The 15,845-nt window shown below is 52.2% G+C and overlaps 6 protein-coding genes and 2 non-coding genes across 8 annotated transcripts; 5 read left to right on the plus strand and 3 right to left on the minus strand.

Moving 5' to 3' along the window:
- Nucleotides 1-184: 184 nt before the first annotated feature.
- On the minus strand, nucleotides 185-256 carry AKAW2_t10043A. The gene has a single exon. It is a non-coding gene; the product is annotated as a tRNA-Cys (tRNA).
- A 482-nt stretch (nucleotides 257-738) lies between these two features.
- AKAW2_t10044A lies at nucleotides 739-811 on the minus strand. Its single transcript has one exon. It is a non-coding gene; the product is annotated as a tRNA-Cys (tRNA).
- Nucleotides 812-2,003: 1,192 nt separating this feature from the next.
- URE2 (glutathione S-transferase family protein) lies at nucleotides 2,004-2,669 on the plus strand (the record flags this gene model as incomplete). Its single annotated transcript, XM_041684462.1, has 1 exon — nucleotides 2,004-2,669. One exon carries the CDS (start codon nucleotides 2,004-2,006, stop codon nucleotides 2,667-2,669), a length of 666 nt encoding a protein of 221 aa, XP_041538644.1.
- Nucleotides 2,670-3,222: 553 nt separating this feature from the next.
- rscE (putative RSC complex subunit (RSC8)) lies at nucleotides 3,223-5,464 on the plus strand (the record flags this gene model as incomplete). The annotated part of the gene is made up of 3 exons (XM_041684463.1): nucleotides 3,223-3,319; nucleotides 3,388-3,950; nucleotides 4,007-5,464. The coding sequence occupies 3 exons, from the start codon at nucleotides 3,223-3,225 to the stop codon at nucleotides 5,462-5,464; spliced, it is 2,118 nt and encodes a 705-aa protein (XP_041538645.1).
- A 1,124-nt stretch (nucleotides 5,465-6,588) lies between these two features.
- On the plus strand, nucleotides 6,589-7,428 carry AKAW2_11927S (uncharacterized protein; the record flags this gene model as incomplete). Its single annotated transcript, XM_041684464.1, has 1 exon — nucleotides 6,589-7,428. The coding sequence occupies one exon, from the start codon at nucleotides 6,589-6,591 to the stop codon at nucleotides 7,426-7,428; it is 840 nt and encodes a 279-aa protein (XP_041538646.1).
- A 100-nt stretch (nucleotides 7,429-7,528) lies between these two features.
- AKAW2_11926A (uncharacterized protein) lies at nucleotides 7,529-8,545 on the minus strand (the record flags this gene model as incomplete). Its single annotated transcript, XM_041684465.1, has 1 exon — nucleotides 7,529-8,545. The coding sequence occupies one exon, from the start codon at nucleotides 8,543-8,545 to the stop codon at nucleotides 7,529-7,531; it is 1,017 nt and encodes a 338-aa protein (XP_041538647.1).
- A 683-nt stretch (nucleotides 8,546-9,228) lies between these two features.
- SWI6 (putative APSES transcription factor (MbpA)) lies at nucleotides 9,229-12,028 on the plus strand (the record flags this gene model as incomplete). Its single annotated transcript, XM_041684466.1, has 3 exons — nucleotides 9,229-9,531; nucleotides 9,601-11,296; nucleotides 11,343-12,028. The coding sequence occupies 3 exons, from the start codon at nucleotides 9,229-9,231 to the stop codon at nucleotides 12,026-12,028; spliced, it is 2,685 nt and encodes an 894-aa protein (XP_041538648.1).
- An 814-nt stretch (nucleotides 12,029-12,842) lies between these two features.
- Nucleotides 12,843-15,734, plus strand: AKAW2_11929S (uncharacterized protein; the record flags this gene model as incomplete). Its single annotated transcript, XM_041684467.1, has 1 exon — nucleotides 12,843-15,734. The coding sequence occupies one exon, from the start codon at nucleotides 12,843-12,845 to the stop codon at nucleotides 15,732-15,734; it is 2,892 nt and encodes a 963-aa protein (XP_041538649.1).
- Nucleotides 15,735-15,845: the final 111 nt, after the last annotated feature.

The raw sequence follows: 15,845 nt of genomic DNA on the forward strand, positions 1-15,845 counted from the left end.
ATATCAAGATATCCGACTTGCATTGTATAATCGGCGCGGCTGGATAGTGATGAGTCTCGGTCTTTTATAAAATGATACAGCCAGTACACACAATTGACCTTCATAGTAAATAAAGGAAGAAATAGATCCATTCTCTCATCTTATAAAGATCTATGAGAATAAAAAAATAAAAACAAAAAAGGAAAGGGCCGAACGCGATTTGAACGCGTGACCTTAAGATCTGCAGTCCCACGCTCTACCCCTGAGCTACCGGCCCCTTTCTTGTTGAAAGATCGATGGTCTTCTTGTATTATATTGCTTTGATTGATGAAATGGCTCAGAACCTCGGATTTCTTGAGTTCCTGCTGGTTCCTGGGATCCATGTGTGTTTGGCTTTCCCTGGGTTACCCACGAGGTACTACTTACTTTGACATGTCCACGTCAGCAGATTGACTTAGCTTCCAATTCACTAAAACTACATGAGACAGATTCTCATAACTCCTTGAACGTTTTTTTATCTCCCCAATTGATGAGTGAGGTTGTGCAGGGAATGGTATACAACTTTGAAAGGGCTACGGAGGTCAACCCATGGGTATCTATGCACATTTCTCGGGCGCGTCTTTAGGTGGATAGTGGTACGTGTCAGCATATTGAGCTACCGCTAAATGATCTGCTGTGTATGATGTAGCTATAAAAAAATCACATGCCATAGGTTCATATAAAGGACAACCTGTATATGAAATTCAAAATCAAAAAGCAAGGGCCAAGCGTGGATCGAACACGCGACCTAAAGATCTGCAATCTCTCGCTCGTACCACTGAGCTATTGACCCGTTTGCTTGGCAAGGTGGCAAAACTTGTGCTCTACAAGCGGGGCCTTATCTTCGCTGATAGTCTACTCTAAGCTGGGATTGTGTATGTACCAAGTCTACATGGCGCATTTGGTTGTATATGTTGGGTTCGCAGATCATATTCGCCTCTATATGGCTCAAAGACTGAGGCAATTTCTGATTTGATCTCACTACGGATGACCTGTTTGTTGTCTTCACTTTCATGTCGATCCCATGTTGGAATACCAGTATCTACTAGGGCTATATATATTCAGCCGCTCAGGGTACTAGTCTCGGCAAGTTGATATCTACTATCTTAATGTCACCCACAGCCATGTTCGTACAGAAAGCTAGTACCTCGCAAGCAATACCTTGAAAAGCATATAGCTATCAGAAGTACCTCATATGTCACCACTATCACGCGATAAGATACATTTGTAACCCATATGCCAAGGCGGGCCCGTCAGCTTATTCCGCCTGGTATAGGAAAGAAACAGGTACTCTGAGGATCGGAGGACTTATGGAAGGATTGATATTAATTGTATTCCCGATAGCTTGAATCTCTTCATGGGTAACCTTATTCACGAGCCTACAAGGGCTGCCTATGCCCACCATAATGTATACTACGTCAGATACAAACACCAGGTCGACCATGCAACCAGAGACATAAGCAGACATGACTACTTGAAGAACACAACCACCAATTGCAAGCGAAACAAAAATAGTAACCGAAATACCAGATCCAGGGGGATGAGATCTGCCGGCGTTTGAAAGTCCCTGACCCGGTGGAGTTGATGTACGGAGCTGCCTGTCCGTCTTACAAATCAACAGTCAACAATACAGGCATACATCACAGAAACATATCCTTCTGACATTTCGCAGCCCCTGGCCCAATAAAAATTTTTTGGATGCGATATTGCGTTGTATTGTTGGCTATCACTTGGTTTGTCAGCAAGGAATACGAAGAGCCGAAACACCGACATAAGCTGACGATCAGAGGCCGAAGTCAATGGTTTCTAAGCAACATCGTCTATGACGGAGACAACAGCTGTAAAAATGAATGAGTAGATGAATCTTATATAAATGGATACATAGATCTGCTAATAGATATCCATCCTTGAAATACCCTCTCACACCAGAAATCACAGATCTCTCTCGATACAGCATCCACCACAAATACCAACACCCATACAGCATGTCTCTCAAACCCATCACCCTCTGGGGCCACACCCAGGGCCCCAATCCCTGGAAAGTGGCCATGGTACTCGAAGAACTCGAAATCCCCTACAAAACGATATATGTAGCTTCTGGAGACGTCAAAAAAGAACCTTTCACCCTCGTCAACCCCAACGGCCGCGTCCCCGCCATCGAGGACCCTAACACGGGAATCACACTGTGGGAGTCCGGCGCCATCATCGAATATCTGACCGAAAAATACGACAAAGACAACAAGATAAGTTTTCCGGCTGGTACCCCCGAGTTCTTCGAAACGAAACAATGGCTACACTTCCAGATGAGTGGGCAGGGCCCGTACTTCGGTCAGGCTATCTGGTTCCGACGACATCACCCTGAAGTGGTTCCTAGTGCTCAGGAGAGATACAAGAAAGAGGTTCTTCGGGTGTCATGGGTACTGGACAACGTCCTAAAAGACAGAGAATACCTGGTCGGTGGACGTTGTAGTTACGCGGACATCTCGTTCGTGCAGTGGTACAATTACTTTGGGTCCGCTACGGATAATGATGTTGATCTGGAGAAGGAATACCCGAACCTTTACGCCTGGCTGGAAAAAATCAAGGCAAGACCGGCTATCTCTAAGACGGCCAGTCTACAGAAGGAAGCAATCGCAAATGAAACGCACTGAGTGGATTTGGATTCGGTGTGTCATTCAATATAGGACGTCTATCGGGAACTTGAGAAGGGTCGAATATGGGGACCATGTATGTAGTATATCAAATTTTGAAAACAATCAGTAATTATTCTCGTACCTCGGATATCTTACAACCAAAGCAATAGAATATAGATTGCGATGTCAGAACAGAGTAGGGCTGGTAGGGAATAGATCGATAATGTGGAGAGAAGAAGCTCCATCCGCGATGGGGAAGAGCCAGGTAGCGACTAGTCCAAATACGGCTAGCGCATTGTATGGTCTTGGCGCGAGTTTTTGGAGCGTCGGTCCGTGTCGCGACAGTCGCTCTGCCTCCAAGCCACTCATCCATCAATCTCTCGTCGCTGTCCGGTGGAGTCATCCACCCCCATTCTATCTTGCATATCCCTAATACCCTTTCCTTTCACGTCTCTACCACATAGAGGGCCGCGTCCGCGCCCCGCCTACCTTTCTTCTGAGCAGAGCCAAGTCCCTTGCTCTCTGCCACCCGCGACCTCAGCTTCCCGTCGTCGACTATCGTGCCAACAAGATGGAAGACAACCAGGTTATGTCTGGTGGCGCCACTGAGGATGCTCAGGCTATTAACGTGGCACAGGATGCCCCAGGTGATGTGATTACCACTTCCGGTGCGTTCTCCCTCTTTCCGCCCCTAAGGGGATTGGAACTTGCCAACATTCGCAATCGTGACACCCAGGATCGCAATCGCATCAGGGATCTCCTGAGAAAAAGACCGAGACTGGCCCCGATACTAATAACCCGCTAGATGCCCCCGCTTCACCCAAGCGCCAGAATGCCGATGGCGAACCCGAGGATGAGGAGATGGGCGGCACCGAGACGGAGACCAAGAAGGAGACCGATGGAGGCGAGGACCTCGCTGATGTTGCCGCACAGTCCGGCGCTGAAGGTGCTACAGATGAACAGCCGGCGCAGGCCAAGGCATCCATTGAAGCCTCCGCGCGCTCACATCTCGTTTCGCAAACCCACGCCATCATCCTCCCCAGCTACTCCACCTGGTTCGACATGCACCTCATTCACCCGATCGAGAAGAAGGCTTTGGCGGAGTTCTTCAACGGCAGAAACCGTAGCAAGACCCCTGCCGTTTACAAAGATTACCGTGATTTCATGATCAACACCTACCGTTTGAACCCTATCGAGTACCTCACAGTCACTGCGTGCCGCCGCAACCTTGCCGGAGACGTCTGTGCGATCATGCGCGTGCACTCCTTCCTGGAGCAATGGGGTCTCATCAACTACCAGGTAAGTATTCCCCCCGGTGCCAACCTCAGTCCCGAGTTGCTGATGCCTTGACTCAGGTGGATCCCCAAACACGTCCGTCCAACATCGGCCCTCCTTTCACTGGCCATTTCCGAGTGGTCGCCGATACCCCCAGAGGCCTCCAGCCATTCCAGCCCGGACCCAACCACTTCGTCAAGCCCGGAAAGCCTTTGCCGGCCACGGATCGTGCAGCATCGGCCACCCCGGCTGCCAAGGCCGACCTGAACCTCGAGATCCGTCGCAATGTGTATGATGACAAGGGCAAGGAGATCACCCCTGCTACGGAGGACAAAGACAAGCAGACCAATGGCGAAGGCTCAACGAACGGTACGACGGGCGATTCGACCAAGGCGATGGAGAGCGCTTCCAAGGAACCGAGAAAGAAGTTCAACTGCTTCTCCTGTGGCATCGATTGTACTCGCCTCAGATTCCACTACGCAAAGGCGACACCAGCAACCGCCAACCCAGCTGCACCTGACACCAAGTACGACCTGTGCCCCAACTGTTTCCTTCAGGGCCGGATGCCGTCCAGCCACAGTGCTTCCGACTTCGTCAAGCTCGAAGACAGCCCATACTCGATTGCCCCCGACCGGGATGCTCCGTGGTCGGATTCGGAGCTTGTGCTGTTGCTGGAGGGATTGGAGAACTTCGACGACAACTGGGAACAAATTGCCACTCACGTTGGATCCAGGACAAAGGAGGAGTGCGTGATGAAGTTCTTGCAGCTGGAGATCGAAGACAAGTATCTGGATGATATGCCCGAGGTTCGTGCTGGCAATGGGCGGGAGCCTATCAGCCAGACCGAGAACCCTGTCCTGTCCGTGGTTGCGTTCCTTGCACAGATGGCCGAGCCTGCCGTGGCCGCAGCTGCCGCCGGCCGCTCCGTGGAGGAGATCCGCAAGGAATTGAGAAAGCAGCTCGAGAAGGGCTCTGGAGCCCAAGACAAGGGCAAGGAAAAGGAAGGCAGTGCCACAGTCAAGGCCGAGGATTCCATGGAAGTGGACTCTGCTCGCGAGGAAGCAACCGAGCAAGCTGTCGAGGTCGCTGGCTCCGACAAGGGCAAGGCTTCCCTTCCCACTGTGGCCCTCGCGGCTTCTGCCGCTCGTGCTGGTGCTCTGGCTTCTCACGAAGAACGTGAAATGACCCGCCTGGTCTCATCGGCCGTCAACGTCACCCTCCAGAAGTTCGAGATCAAGCTGCAGCAGTTTAATGAGATGGAGGAGATCATCGAAGCCGAACGCCGGGAACTTGAGCTCGCTCGCCAGCAGCTCTTCCTCGACCGTATGGCCTTCAAGAAGCGCGTCAAGGAGGTCCAGGACACTTTGCAGGCCGTTAGTCTTCGGGGCCCTGGCGAGGAGACCAATAACATGCTCGCCGATGCTGCTACGACCGGGATCGGCAACCGCTATAACTTCCAACCGGCAGGAGGTGACGTTAGAGGCGTGCAGCCGTTGAGTGCAGAAACAGGCGCTGACTACAAGACGTTGGACCTGTAATGTACCTATGAAGAGGGAATGTTTCGCCAATGATGACATGCTTTTTTCCAACAGTTGGAGAGAAATTCAATAACCCTTTCCTTTCATTTCTAACGACCGGACGAAGGAGCCGACCGGGGTTGCTTTTTCAAATAATATCCATTGTATTGTACAATATCATAGGGCTGGACAGGAGGAGTGAAGGAGAAGATGGGATGAATGAGCCGTCAGGATGTATCTGACAGAGACGGACAAGATGGTAGTAAAGTGATGTGTGATGGATTTGATGGATGGCTTGCACTATGATCTGGTCTGATTTTTCTTTTCACATTCGATTTACAATCCGCTAGGTAGGAAAAGGCGCAATTGTTTTGGGAGTTCAGAGCTAAGTATTGTATGCGTGTGCCTTGCAAATCGATGTTCTATTGTTGAAATGGTTCTTTATCCTGCTTATTAGTAACTAGTAGTTTCGGGTTCGGTCTCTGGTTAGTAGTAAGTAGTCTTCTATACCAACTTGCTCAATGCTGCGAAGTATGCTCAGATTTGTTATAAATCACTCTGCTCTACACAATATTTGCTCATCATTTGCCAACCAGTGATACCTACCTATACCTACCTAGCCCGGAAATCAAGAGGTATAGTATGCCAAGTAGCCTGCACACGGTACTGAACAAGACTTCACTGTTACTTTAATCCCAACCACTGCAAGCAATTGAACCAACAACCACTCCCGGTCAAACAAACAAGCAAACCCCCTCTCATAACAGAGGTGTCAATTCAATAGATACCTCATTTTGCCTTATATAGAAGATGTGATACCTCAACACCGACTGTTGATCATCCCCATTGACGGACCAATTATGAAAGAGCATATCGCTCCACTCATGCCACTGCCCGAGTAGTACGTATGATGTTTCTACGGAGTACAGCGCTTACTATTGAACAGGGATTCATGGACTTGATCCGTCCGTTTGCTCACTGAACTGCAGTGGACGCGTCGTCGCGTGTTTCTGTTTACTATTTTGACTACTTCGTATTTGTCCTTCAATTTGGCTTCCCTGTCTACCTCTGATATATTACTTATATACCTGGTCGCGTTATATTCATTGACCTATTAGAGCATATCGAACGATTGTCCACTGGATATGCCTGCGCAGAAGAGAACCTCCACTGATATGATGAATCCTGCGATCGCTACTGGCCCTGATAAAGAGAATCAGACAGTAGTAAAAGCAGCACTGCCTTCCGGGAATACGCAGAAAAGCTGCGACGAGATTCGGCAGGAGATATGCCAATTCATCGCTTCAGGACAGATGAGCGCCAATGAGTTCCAGCGCGCAATTGACGTATCTCCGCGGTCTTATTCCGAGTTTTTGAGCCAGGAGGGCGTTAAGGGCGCCCGGTCGGCGACGTATAGAAACGCCTTGAAGTTTTTTAACGGCCGGAGCGGAGGTCCTGTCATGCCGTTGGCTGAGACTCAGCCTGCGGCAACTGCGGTGGGAAGTGTCCCGAAGCGGGCGAAGAAGAACCAGCCAGCGAGTCCGGCTGCGGTTGACCTTTCGGATGTTCAGCTGGTTGGAGATGAGGATGGGAGTGTGCAGGTCTTTGAAACGTGTGATGTGGTGAGGAGGAAGATCAGGGCGCATCTGCGTACGACTGGAGTGACGCAGGCGGGCTTCATGAGAGAGGCTGCGAAGGCGGCGTATCCTGCGGGTACGAAGAGACTGAACGCGAATTCGTTCGGGGAGTTTCTCAAGAAGAAGGGCCCTACCGCTGGGAGCTCAGGGGCGGTATTCTATGCCTCGTATGTGTATTTTGAGAAGTTGAGGATCAAAAATGGAAAGCCGAAGGACGCTTTTCGACTTGAGATGGAGAAGCTCTGGCCGAATGGCTTCGAGCTTGAGAATGCAGCTAACGGGAGGATGTGGTGTGGTCCTAATCAGAGACCCTGGGTTGACATATATGGGAAGGTGCACTTTTCGTGATTGTTACTGTCGGCTCGTCTGCAGACCGTCTCGTTTGGGATTGTTCGATTACGTCACTTTGTTATATACTCCATGATTGATTCTGTTGAGAGGTTAGAATTCATCCCGATGCTTCTTTTGGTTGTTCTTTGATCATTCGACCATTGGCATCGATGCCTGCGAAGAGCTCAGACGCTGTGCTTTCGTCCAATCTCAGAGCCAGCTTAGGTCCCGAGTAGAGTACGTCCCAGGTGAATGCAGGCTTTCCGCTTCTAGTATCCCAGTTCACGCGAGGAACTAGACAGGATATGCGTTTCCAGAGCCTCTGCATGAACCGTCGGGTGATGTTATGGGGTCGTCCGTCAACATAATTCTCAAAATTATCCCCCTTCTGTGGTCCCTCTGTCAGAAAGCCAGCATCTAGAGTAGACTCAGGGGCGGAAGAAGCCCCAACTGCCTTTCGTCGTTTGGGTGGCGCCCATGGTATAGTCCCCGACATAAGACCCTCCAACACCCTGAGCTCCGAGTCAGGCAGTGGTGGAAACAGATTATGTAGCGTCTGATTGTACCATTTCCTCCGAATATTTCTGCGACGAGACGGAGCAAGCGGTTTGCCCCAGATATTCTCCGCGGGAACCACTGGTTCGACTTGCTTGGTATAGTACCCGGCATTCAGCGTCGTGATCATTGAGTTACGGTTCTGAGCTTTCAAGAGATCAACCATGACCGAAGGGGGCCGCCATCCATCCTCGAACATCTCTGGTGCTTCCTGTGCCACTGTCTGCACATCCGCCGCATTCAATGCGTCCACTGCGTCCGCTGGTGTGACCAATGCTTGTATGAGCTCTTGTCTCCGTCGCCCTCTGCGGCCATAGGCCTGCTGCAAGACCTTTTCCAGCGGCTTTGTATATCCTTCATTGGCTCGTCTGAGCAGAGACAGTTGGTGTGTTGCTGACTTCCGGAGTAATAGAAGTCGATGTTGATCCGTCTCTTTCTTCTGGGTATACCGTCGGAATCGTTGGAGGATCTGGGCATGAAATGTAACTCTGGCGACGGGGTCGGGAAGGTAGGAGCATTCGCGGAGCAAGGAGCGGAGAAGGTGACGCCATGTTTCGGGAGGGATGTGAATGGCAGACATAGTGTCTGATGTTATGCCTTTATCTTCTGATCAATTCCTCTTAAGCCCGGAGTTGATTCCGCAGCACCGCGAGGCTATCGTACAGAAGCAGCAGGCGGTGAAGATATAACACCCAAACAGGCAATAGATGTTTTCGAGGCAGCGATACGCGAAATCGGGTTAGCCGCGAACGCGACCGGAGCGAATAACGAACGCCCCCGCGACTTCAATCAACTCATTCATCTCGTTCCTTTCCCTCATTTCCTTCATGCAAGGCTATGTTGTACAGGGTTACCTGAAAGAGCTGCAGATAGAGTGGCTTTTGCACTACTTGTAAATTACTCCGGGCCGTTCAGGGCCTAACTGCCTCGCAAGAATCAGTCTCATTGACTTGTCTCATCCCTTCGCGGTCGGTGCGCTAGCCACGCGCCTCTCTCTTTTCGCGCGACGTTCCGAATCGCCTGGCCGGTCAAGTCAGACTGGAGCAGTAGATCCCAGGATAGGTGCAGTTCCCCACATGCTTTCGTGATTCTCTCATTCTGTCATGATGCTGTTCACTTGTTGAACTGGCCCTGCTATTGGCTTGTGGTACCTGCAATTCGTATTTATTAACCTTTTTTTTACTTTTTCCTTCGACAGAGCAGCCAGCCTTGAGTCGGTGTCTGGGTCGGGCACCCTAACACTGCTAATTCACCGTTCCTTCAATGGCTTCCAATAACAACCACCCAGCTCGCCCAGGCTTACCCATGTCCTACTCCCAGAGCAGCATGAGCTCCGCCAATGGCATGGTATTTTCGCAATCGCAAATGGGCTCCTTCAACGCCTCCCAGTCCGTCTCCTCCACCCCTCGAGCTACGCCTCCTCCGAAAGGGTCGCAACAGTCGATGTCCTTTGGTTACTCGAATGGCCTCCCGCACGGCCCTCGGTCAAGCTTCGCAGGTTTTGAGGACATGAATGGGTATGGGACAATAATGTACCATGAAGAGTTCAAGCCTCAGATTTACAGGGTCAGTTCATATTCATCTGCGCATCTTCGATTCCCCAAGTGTTACTGACTCGCTTTGCTGTGTCGACAGGCTGTGTACTCCAACGTCTCCGTCTACGAAATGGAAGTGAACGGAGTCGCCGTGATGAAACGTCGCTCCGACTCGTGGCTCAATGCTACGCAGATTCTCAAGGTCGCCGGTGTGGTCAAGGCGAGGAGGACAAAGACACTAGAGAAAGAGATTGCAGCTGGCGAGCATGAGAAAGTTCAAGGAGGGTATGGTAAATACCAAGGAACCTGGGTCAACTATCAGAGGGGCGTGGAGCTCTGCCGTGAATACCACGTCGAAGAATTGCTGCGACCCCTTCTTGAATATGATATGGGCGGCACGAATGGTACGGCGCAGGACTCGCTCGACACCCCGACAAAGGAGCAAGCCATGGCTGCGCAACGGAAACGCCTGTACAGCGGGATGGATAATCGCGGCATGAGCCAACCTCAGCAAGGCACATTCTTCCAGAACATCTCTCGCACGGCTGCGACGGCAGTGAATGCCATGAGCAAGGCTCGCTTTGACTCACCTGCCGCTCGCGGAATTGATCAAAGGCGATCAAGTGTTATACGAAAGCCTTCGCACCAGATAAGCAGCCAAGATACCCACATATCTCTGAACAGTCAACAAAGCATGTATAGTGTGACGTCTGATAGCGGTTTCGGGAACAATTACCAGAGCAACGGCCGATATGCTATGCACGACGGTGCCAGCTTCGACCATGAGGAGGCAAACGAACCTCCGCGGAAGCGCGTGCGGTCTGCCTCCCATCAGGCGCCGTCGTTTGGGATGCCCTACGAGCACTCGACGGCTTCCATGGCTGAACCAACACCAACTGAGCCGAATGACTCCTTTTACCAAGATATGGATGTTTCAACATCGATAGTGGATGGTAGCAAGCGCGGGTTTGAGCCTTTGCCGCCCGCCACCACCCCGGAGAGGTTTCAGAAGATGAAGCTCATCATGACATTGTTCCTCGACAAAAAGACCCGCGATTTTTCCACCCATCCAGCTTTGATGCAATTAACTGGAGAGGATCTGGAAATCCCGTTGGACGAATATCGGAACAATGCGCTACACTGGGCGGCAATGCTCGCTCGGATGCCTCTTGTCTATGCACTTGTCGAGAAAGGAGTTAGCATCTTCCGTTTGAACGGTGCAGGTGAAACGGCACTGCAAAAGTCCGTAGGGACGAGGAACAACCTGGATTATAGGAGTTTCCCGCGTTTACTGCAGGTGCTGGCTCCAACTATTGACATGGTCGATTACAGCGGGAGAACAATCCTTCACCACATCGCTGTTATGGCTGCTACCGGTGGTGGAGGTCACGTTTCTGCTAAACACTACCTGGAAGCATTGCTGGAGTTCATAGTCCGCCATGGTGGTACGTCTCTGAGCCGGCAAACGCCGAACGGTGCCTCGGAAAATGGGCAAGGTTTATCACAGGCTGGTGAAGTAATGACCCTCGGGCGTTTCATCTCTGAAATAGTAAATCTCCGAGACGACCAAGGGGATACAGCCCTCAACTTGGCTGGGCGTGCACGTTCTGTGCTTGTTCCCCAACTATTAGAAGTCGGGGCTGATCCTCATATACCGAATCACACAGGTCTTCGACCAGCAGATTACGGTGTTGGTGTAGACATGGTTGACGGTAACGCTCAGTCGCAGCAAGCTGGGAACGGGGGTGACTCCTTCATGGACCAGCTGGAGAAGACGAAGAAAGAAATATTGGATTGTAAGCGCTCCTGGATGAAAGTTGCGTATCAAAGCTGACTCAATAGCGACTGTGTCTCAAATCACATCAATTGTCCAAGAGACATTGAGTGGTCTTAACAGAGATTTGGCCTCCACCCTGGCTAAGAAGCAAGAAAAGTTCGACCACTGGCACTCGAAGATTCGAGAGTCGGCCAAAGCACGACAGATCGAGCAAAAACAGCTCGATGAGCTCAAGTCCAAATCGTCCGACCGTATAGAGCTTAGCAGACGGTTTAAAAACCTGGAAAAGTCCTCTGACGACCTGCTGGTGATTCTGAAGGGTATCCAGGGCGATTCATTAGATTTGTCGAAAAAGTGCGCGATTGGGGACGCCGACAAAGAACACGGGCTCGACATTACCGAGTTCGAGGCCATCTTCCCCGAAACATTCGACCCTGCCTCTGGATTCTCCGAGCAGCAGATGGCCTTCCTTAGCTCTCTCCCCACACCCGACACCCTACAACAAAAGGTCGAGGGTTATCAAAAGTTTAATGAGGACATATTGAATGAGGTCGAGCGCCTGAAGTCCAAAAACGTGGTTTTGGGCCAGAACTACCGGCGCATGGTCATGGCCTGTACGGGATGGACTGCCGAACAGGTGGATGAAGCTGCTGAGGGGCTGACACAATGTGTCAAAGAATTGAATGAAAATCCTGTCCCGGAAGATGAGGCTATCGAGATCTTGATGAAAGATCGTGGCCAGGATTGGTGAATTCTGTTAGGCGTGATATGAGGGAATGTTATGGTACATATGCCTGGTCCGAACCTTCGGGTTCGTGGAGGCTTTTGGGAGCGATACAGCGATTCTTGTTTATTGTTGCTACCGGTTGGCTCTTGTAAATCAAGGAGCATTGTTTATACGGCAGGGCTGCGGTGTTTGAGCATGTTTGCTTGGATGTTTAACGCGTTGACGTCTGTATTTGCAGATACCCCAGGGCACATATAATGGATTTTGACGGCTAGTCGGATGGCGATATACCCGACAGGTGAATAGCTGTGCAATTGAATACAATCATCATCTCCTGGTTCTACTGCCTAAATTGTCCATTGATCATATGGTGCGTTTGCGAGTGTAGAAGTGCGTGGCCATAGCAACCATGGCGGTGGGAAGGGTGCTACTTGCAGGGATAGAATACTGCCACGTCCTAGTACAAGGCGTCACCGCCTGGATATGGCTTATCGATAAACCGGCAGAAAAAAGTGCAAAAAAGGCACCAAGCGGGATGGCGGGGTTCTCGCGGTCTCGCGTTCAGTCCTTCTTTTATCTTCCACAGTTGCTCCTTTGGACGTTTCTCCTCTGGCATCAGGTTCGCGGGGTAGTATTCTCATATAGGGACGCACAGGTCATGTTATACTGAGACTATCGTTCCTGTCAATTCATCCAAAAACCCCGACTTGAGGGTCTCTTGCCGTCTTATTAATTCAGATCGCATAGAAGCCTAGTCGGAAGATCGCATTGATTCTTAGCAGCACAACTATTTTCGCTCTTCTCTTAACGCATCAAACGATACCCCGTGACAGCCATTATGGCTGACGCTACTGTCATTTACCCTGCGTCTCTGAACACCCTGTTCGACGAGTCATCCGCTCTCCGGGAACAATATGACCCTATCCGCCTGGCAGATGCGGATATAGTGCCCCTCCTGCAGCTGCCCTCCGCAAAGGCAGTCTTCGGACATGATGCAGCAGATTCCGAGGCTCTCGGCCATGTCTCTCGCAAAGAGATCTCCTATACTACCTTCTTGACGGAAAAGGCAAAGGCTGTCGCCCAGACACCAGTGGATGGCTTGACCTCTGAGCAACAGCGCTCTCAATTGCTCCATATCGGTCTGGCCGCTCTGTTCGGCTTCTTGCAGTCGAATGTCACTGGTCCTCCGTTGGAGTTCAGCCCTGCAGATGTTGTCATTCCTGCTGCTCTTCGGTCGGACAAAGCGGCCCTCCGTGCCGTCCGTGATCATGTCATTCGGGACCTTTCGGTGGACGGTGAGGCCGCTTACAAGCTCACTCCTAATGTGGAATTGTTCGCCGTGGCAAAGGCTCTGCTGGTGGATGCTGATGTTCTGCTGACGAACGGTCCGTTGGTGGCTAGGACTGTGAGGGTTCGTGTCAACTTCCTTCACCAGAAGATGCTGTCGGAAGTGACTGGCGCGCTGCAAGATTCCATCTACACCGATTTGGAGGAGCTCGAAAAGCTTGTTCTGAGCGACAAGTGCACTGCACAGGAGAAGGGTCGGTTCCTTCTCGAAAGAGCTACCATCCATACCCACCACAGCTTTGATGCGAAGGCCCGAAAGGATCTCGAACAGGCTGCTGCGGAACGGAAGTTCGAGTTCGCTCTAACTGGTAAGCTCGGAAAGAGAACCAAGTTCCAGGACCGTGATATCAGTCAGCTGGTCATCCTGGCCAAGAGCGCCGATGCCGCCGCGGAATCGGACGACAAGCCCTCTGTCCCGAAGAAGCTGGATCTCAATGATGACACTCTTCTTGAGTCTATCTCCTTTACCAAGCCGGATGCTCAGAAATCCGACGATACACAAGTGACCGTCCAGGAGGAGTCAAACCTTCCTCCTGCACTGGCATCTCTCGATCCCGGCGACCAGCCCAAGCTTGACCCCGTCGACTCTGCTATTCTCCTCGCTTTCGCATCTGCCATCACAAACACCGCACCGGAGAACGGTCTCACCCGAGAGGAAACGCAGCCGTACGCGACCCGTGTGCTCGAAGGTGGCAGCTCAAACTGGCAAATCTACACTCAGGCCCTGCTGGTACGCAGCCGAGTCGAGGGCTACAAAGCCAGAACTGTCGAGAGATCCGTCCTGCAGATGCAAGCTCTCGTCGACCAGGTCATCGCCGACACCGCCACCTCCGATGAACAAGCAGGCACGTCAGTCGACGAGCCCACTACTTTCCTTCCTCGACCCGAGAAATCGGAATCCGCCTCCGCCGCCGAGCGTCTGGAGTACATCTGGATCCTGAGCTTCTCCACCCGCTGGAGCCTGGAGGCCGAGCTCGCCACCCGCTGGGTCAACCTTGGAGGTCTGCGCACTGCCCTGGACATCTACGAGCGTCTACAGATGTGGGCCGAGGCCGCTCTCTGCTACGCCGCCACCGAACGAGAGGACAAGGCCAAGTACCTCGTCCGCAGACAGCTCTACCAACCCACCGGCACGGACCCCGACGACGAGAACGAGAAATTCGACGGACCCGAACTCTCCCCTCTCCCCGCCGATGCTCCCCGCCTCCTCTGCATCCTGGGTGACATCGACACCGACCCAGCCATGTACGAGCGCGCCTGGGCAGTCTCCAACAACAGATACGCTCGCGCCCAGCGCTCCCTGGCCCGTCATTACCTCAGCCTGAAGCCCCCAGCCCTCGACAAAGCCGAAGACGCCTACCTCAAGAGTCTCCACATCAACCGTCTCAACCACGGCGCCTGGTTCGCCCTCGGCTGCGTGCAACTAGAGCTCCAGAAATGGGACGACGCCATCGACTCCTTCACCCGCACCGTCCAACTCGAAGACACCGACGCCGAAGCCTGGAGTAACCTGGCGGCCGCGATCCTGCGCTCTCCCAAACCCGCAGAATCAACCGAACCCTTCCCCATCCCCATCACCGAGGCCCCCACCAAGGCCGACGACGAAGAAGACGAAGAAGTCCCCAGCCAACCCGCACCCGAAGACCCCTACAAGCGCAAACGAGAAGCCCTAGCGGCCCTCCAACGCGCCGCCCAACTCAAACACAGCGACGTCCGCATCTGGGACAACGTCCTCACAGTGGCAGCCTCCATCCCCCCGCCCTTCACCCCCTTCCGCGAAGTCATCACCGCCCAACGCCGCGTCATCGAGCTCCACGGCTCCAAGAACGGCGAGAAGTGCATCGACCTCCCCATCACAGGACTCCTCGTCGACCACCTCGTCACCGCATACAACTACTCCGACCTCCTCATCTCCATCGATGGCGACGACTCCACTGCAAAGGTCGTCCGCAGCGGCACCATCGCCGGCCAGATCCTCTCGCTCATCGACACCAGCATTGTGCCATTGATCACCCACTCCGCCCCGTTGTGGCTCCTCGTCGCGAGAGTCGAGGTGTTCCGTGAACGCCCGAGCATGGCCTTCGAGGCGCATGAGAAGGCGTGGCGCGCGACGGTTGCTTCGGCATCGCAGGGCGCGTTCCAGATGGCTGATGAGAAGAGGTGGATGGATATTGTGCGGGCGACGGAGAGGTTGGTGCGTGATGGATATGCGCGGTTTGGTCCGATGGATAAGGAGGGCACGGAGGAGATGGTCGCGAAGGACTGGAGGTTTAAGGCTAGGAGTGCGGTTAGAGGTATTCTGGGTAAGGGGAAGGAGTTTTGGGAGGATAGTGAAGGGTGGGCTAAGTTGAAGGAGTTGCAGAGTGAGGTGGGGAGTAATTAGTAGATGTGATAGTTGGTTGGTTGGTTATGTGACGGATGTTTTGAAAGAAAAAGTATTATTCTGTTCTTCTTTTTGATTGTGGTTGCGAGAGCAGAAGCAGCATATACATAG

The sequence above is a fragment of the Aspergillus luchuensis genome, chromosome 1 (genome assembly GCF_016861625.1).
Source record: "Aspergillus luchuensis IFO 4308 DNA, chromosome 1, nearly complete sequence".
Classification (NCBI taxonomy): domain Eukaryota; kingdom Fungi; phylum Ascomycota; class Eurotiomycetes; order Eurotiales; family Aspergillaceae; genus Aspergillus; species Aspergillus luchuensis.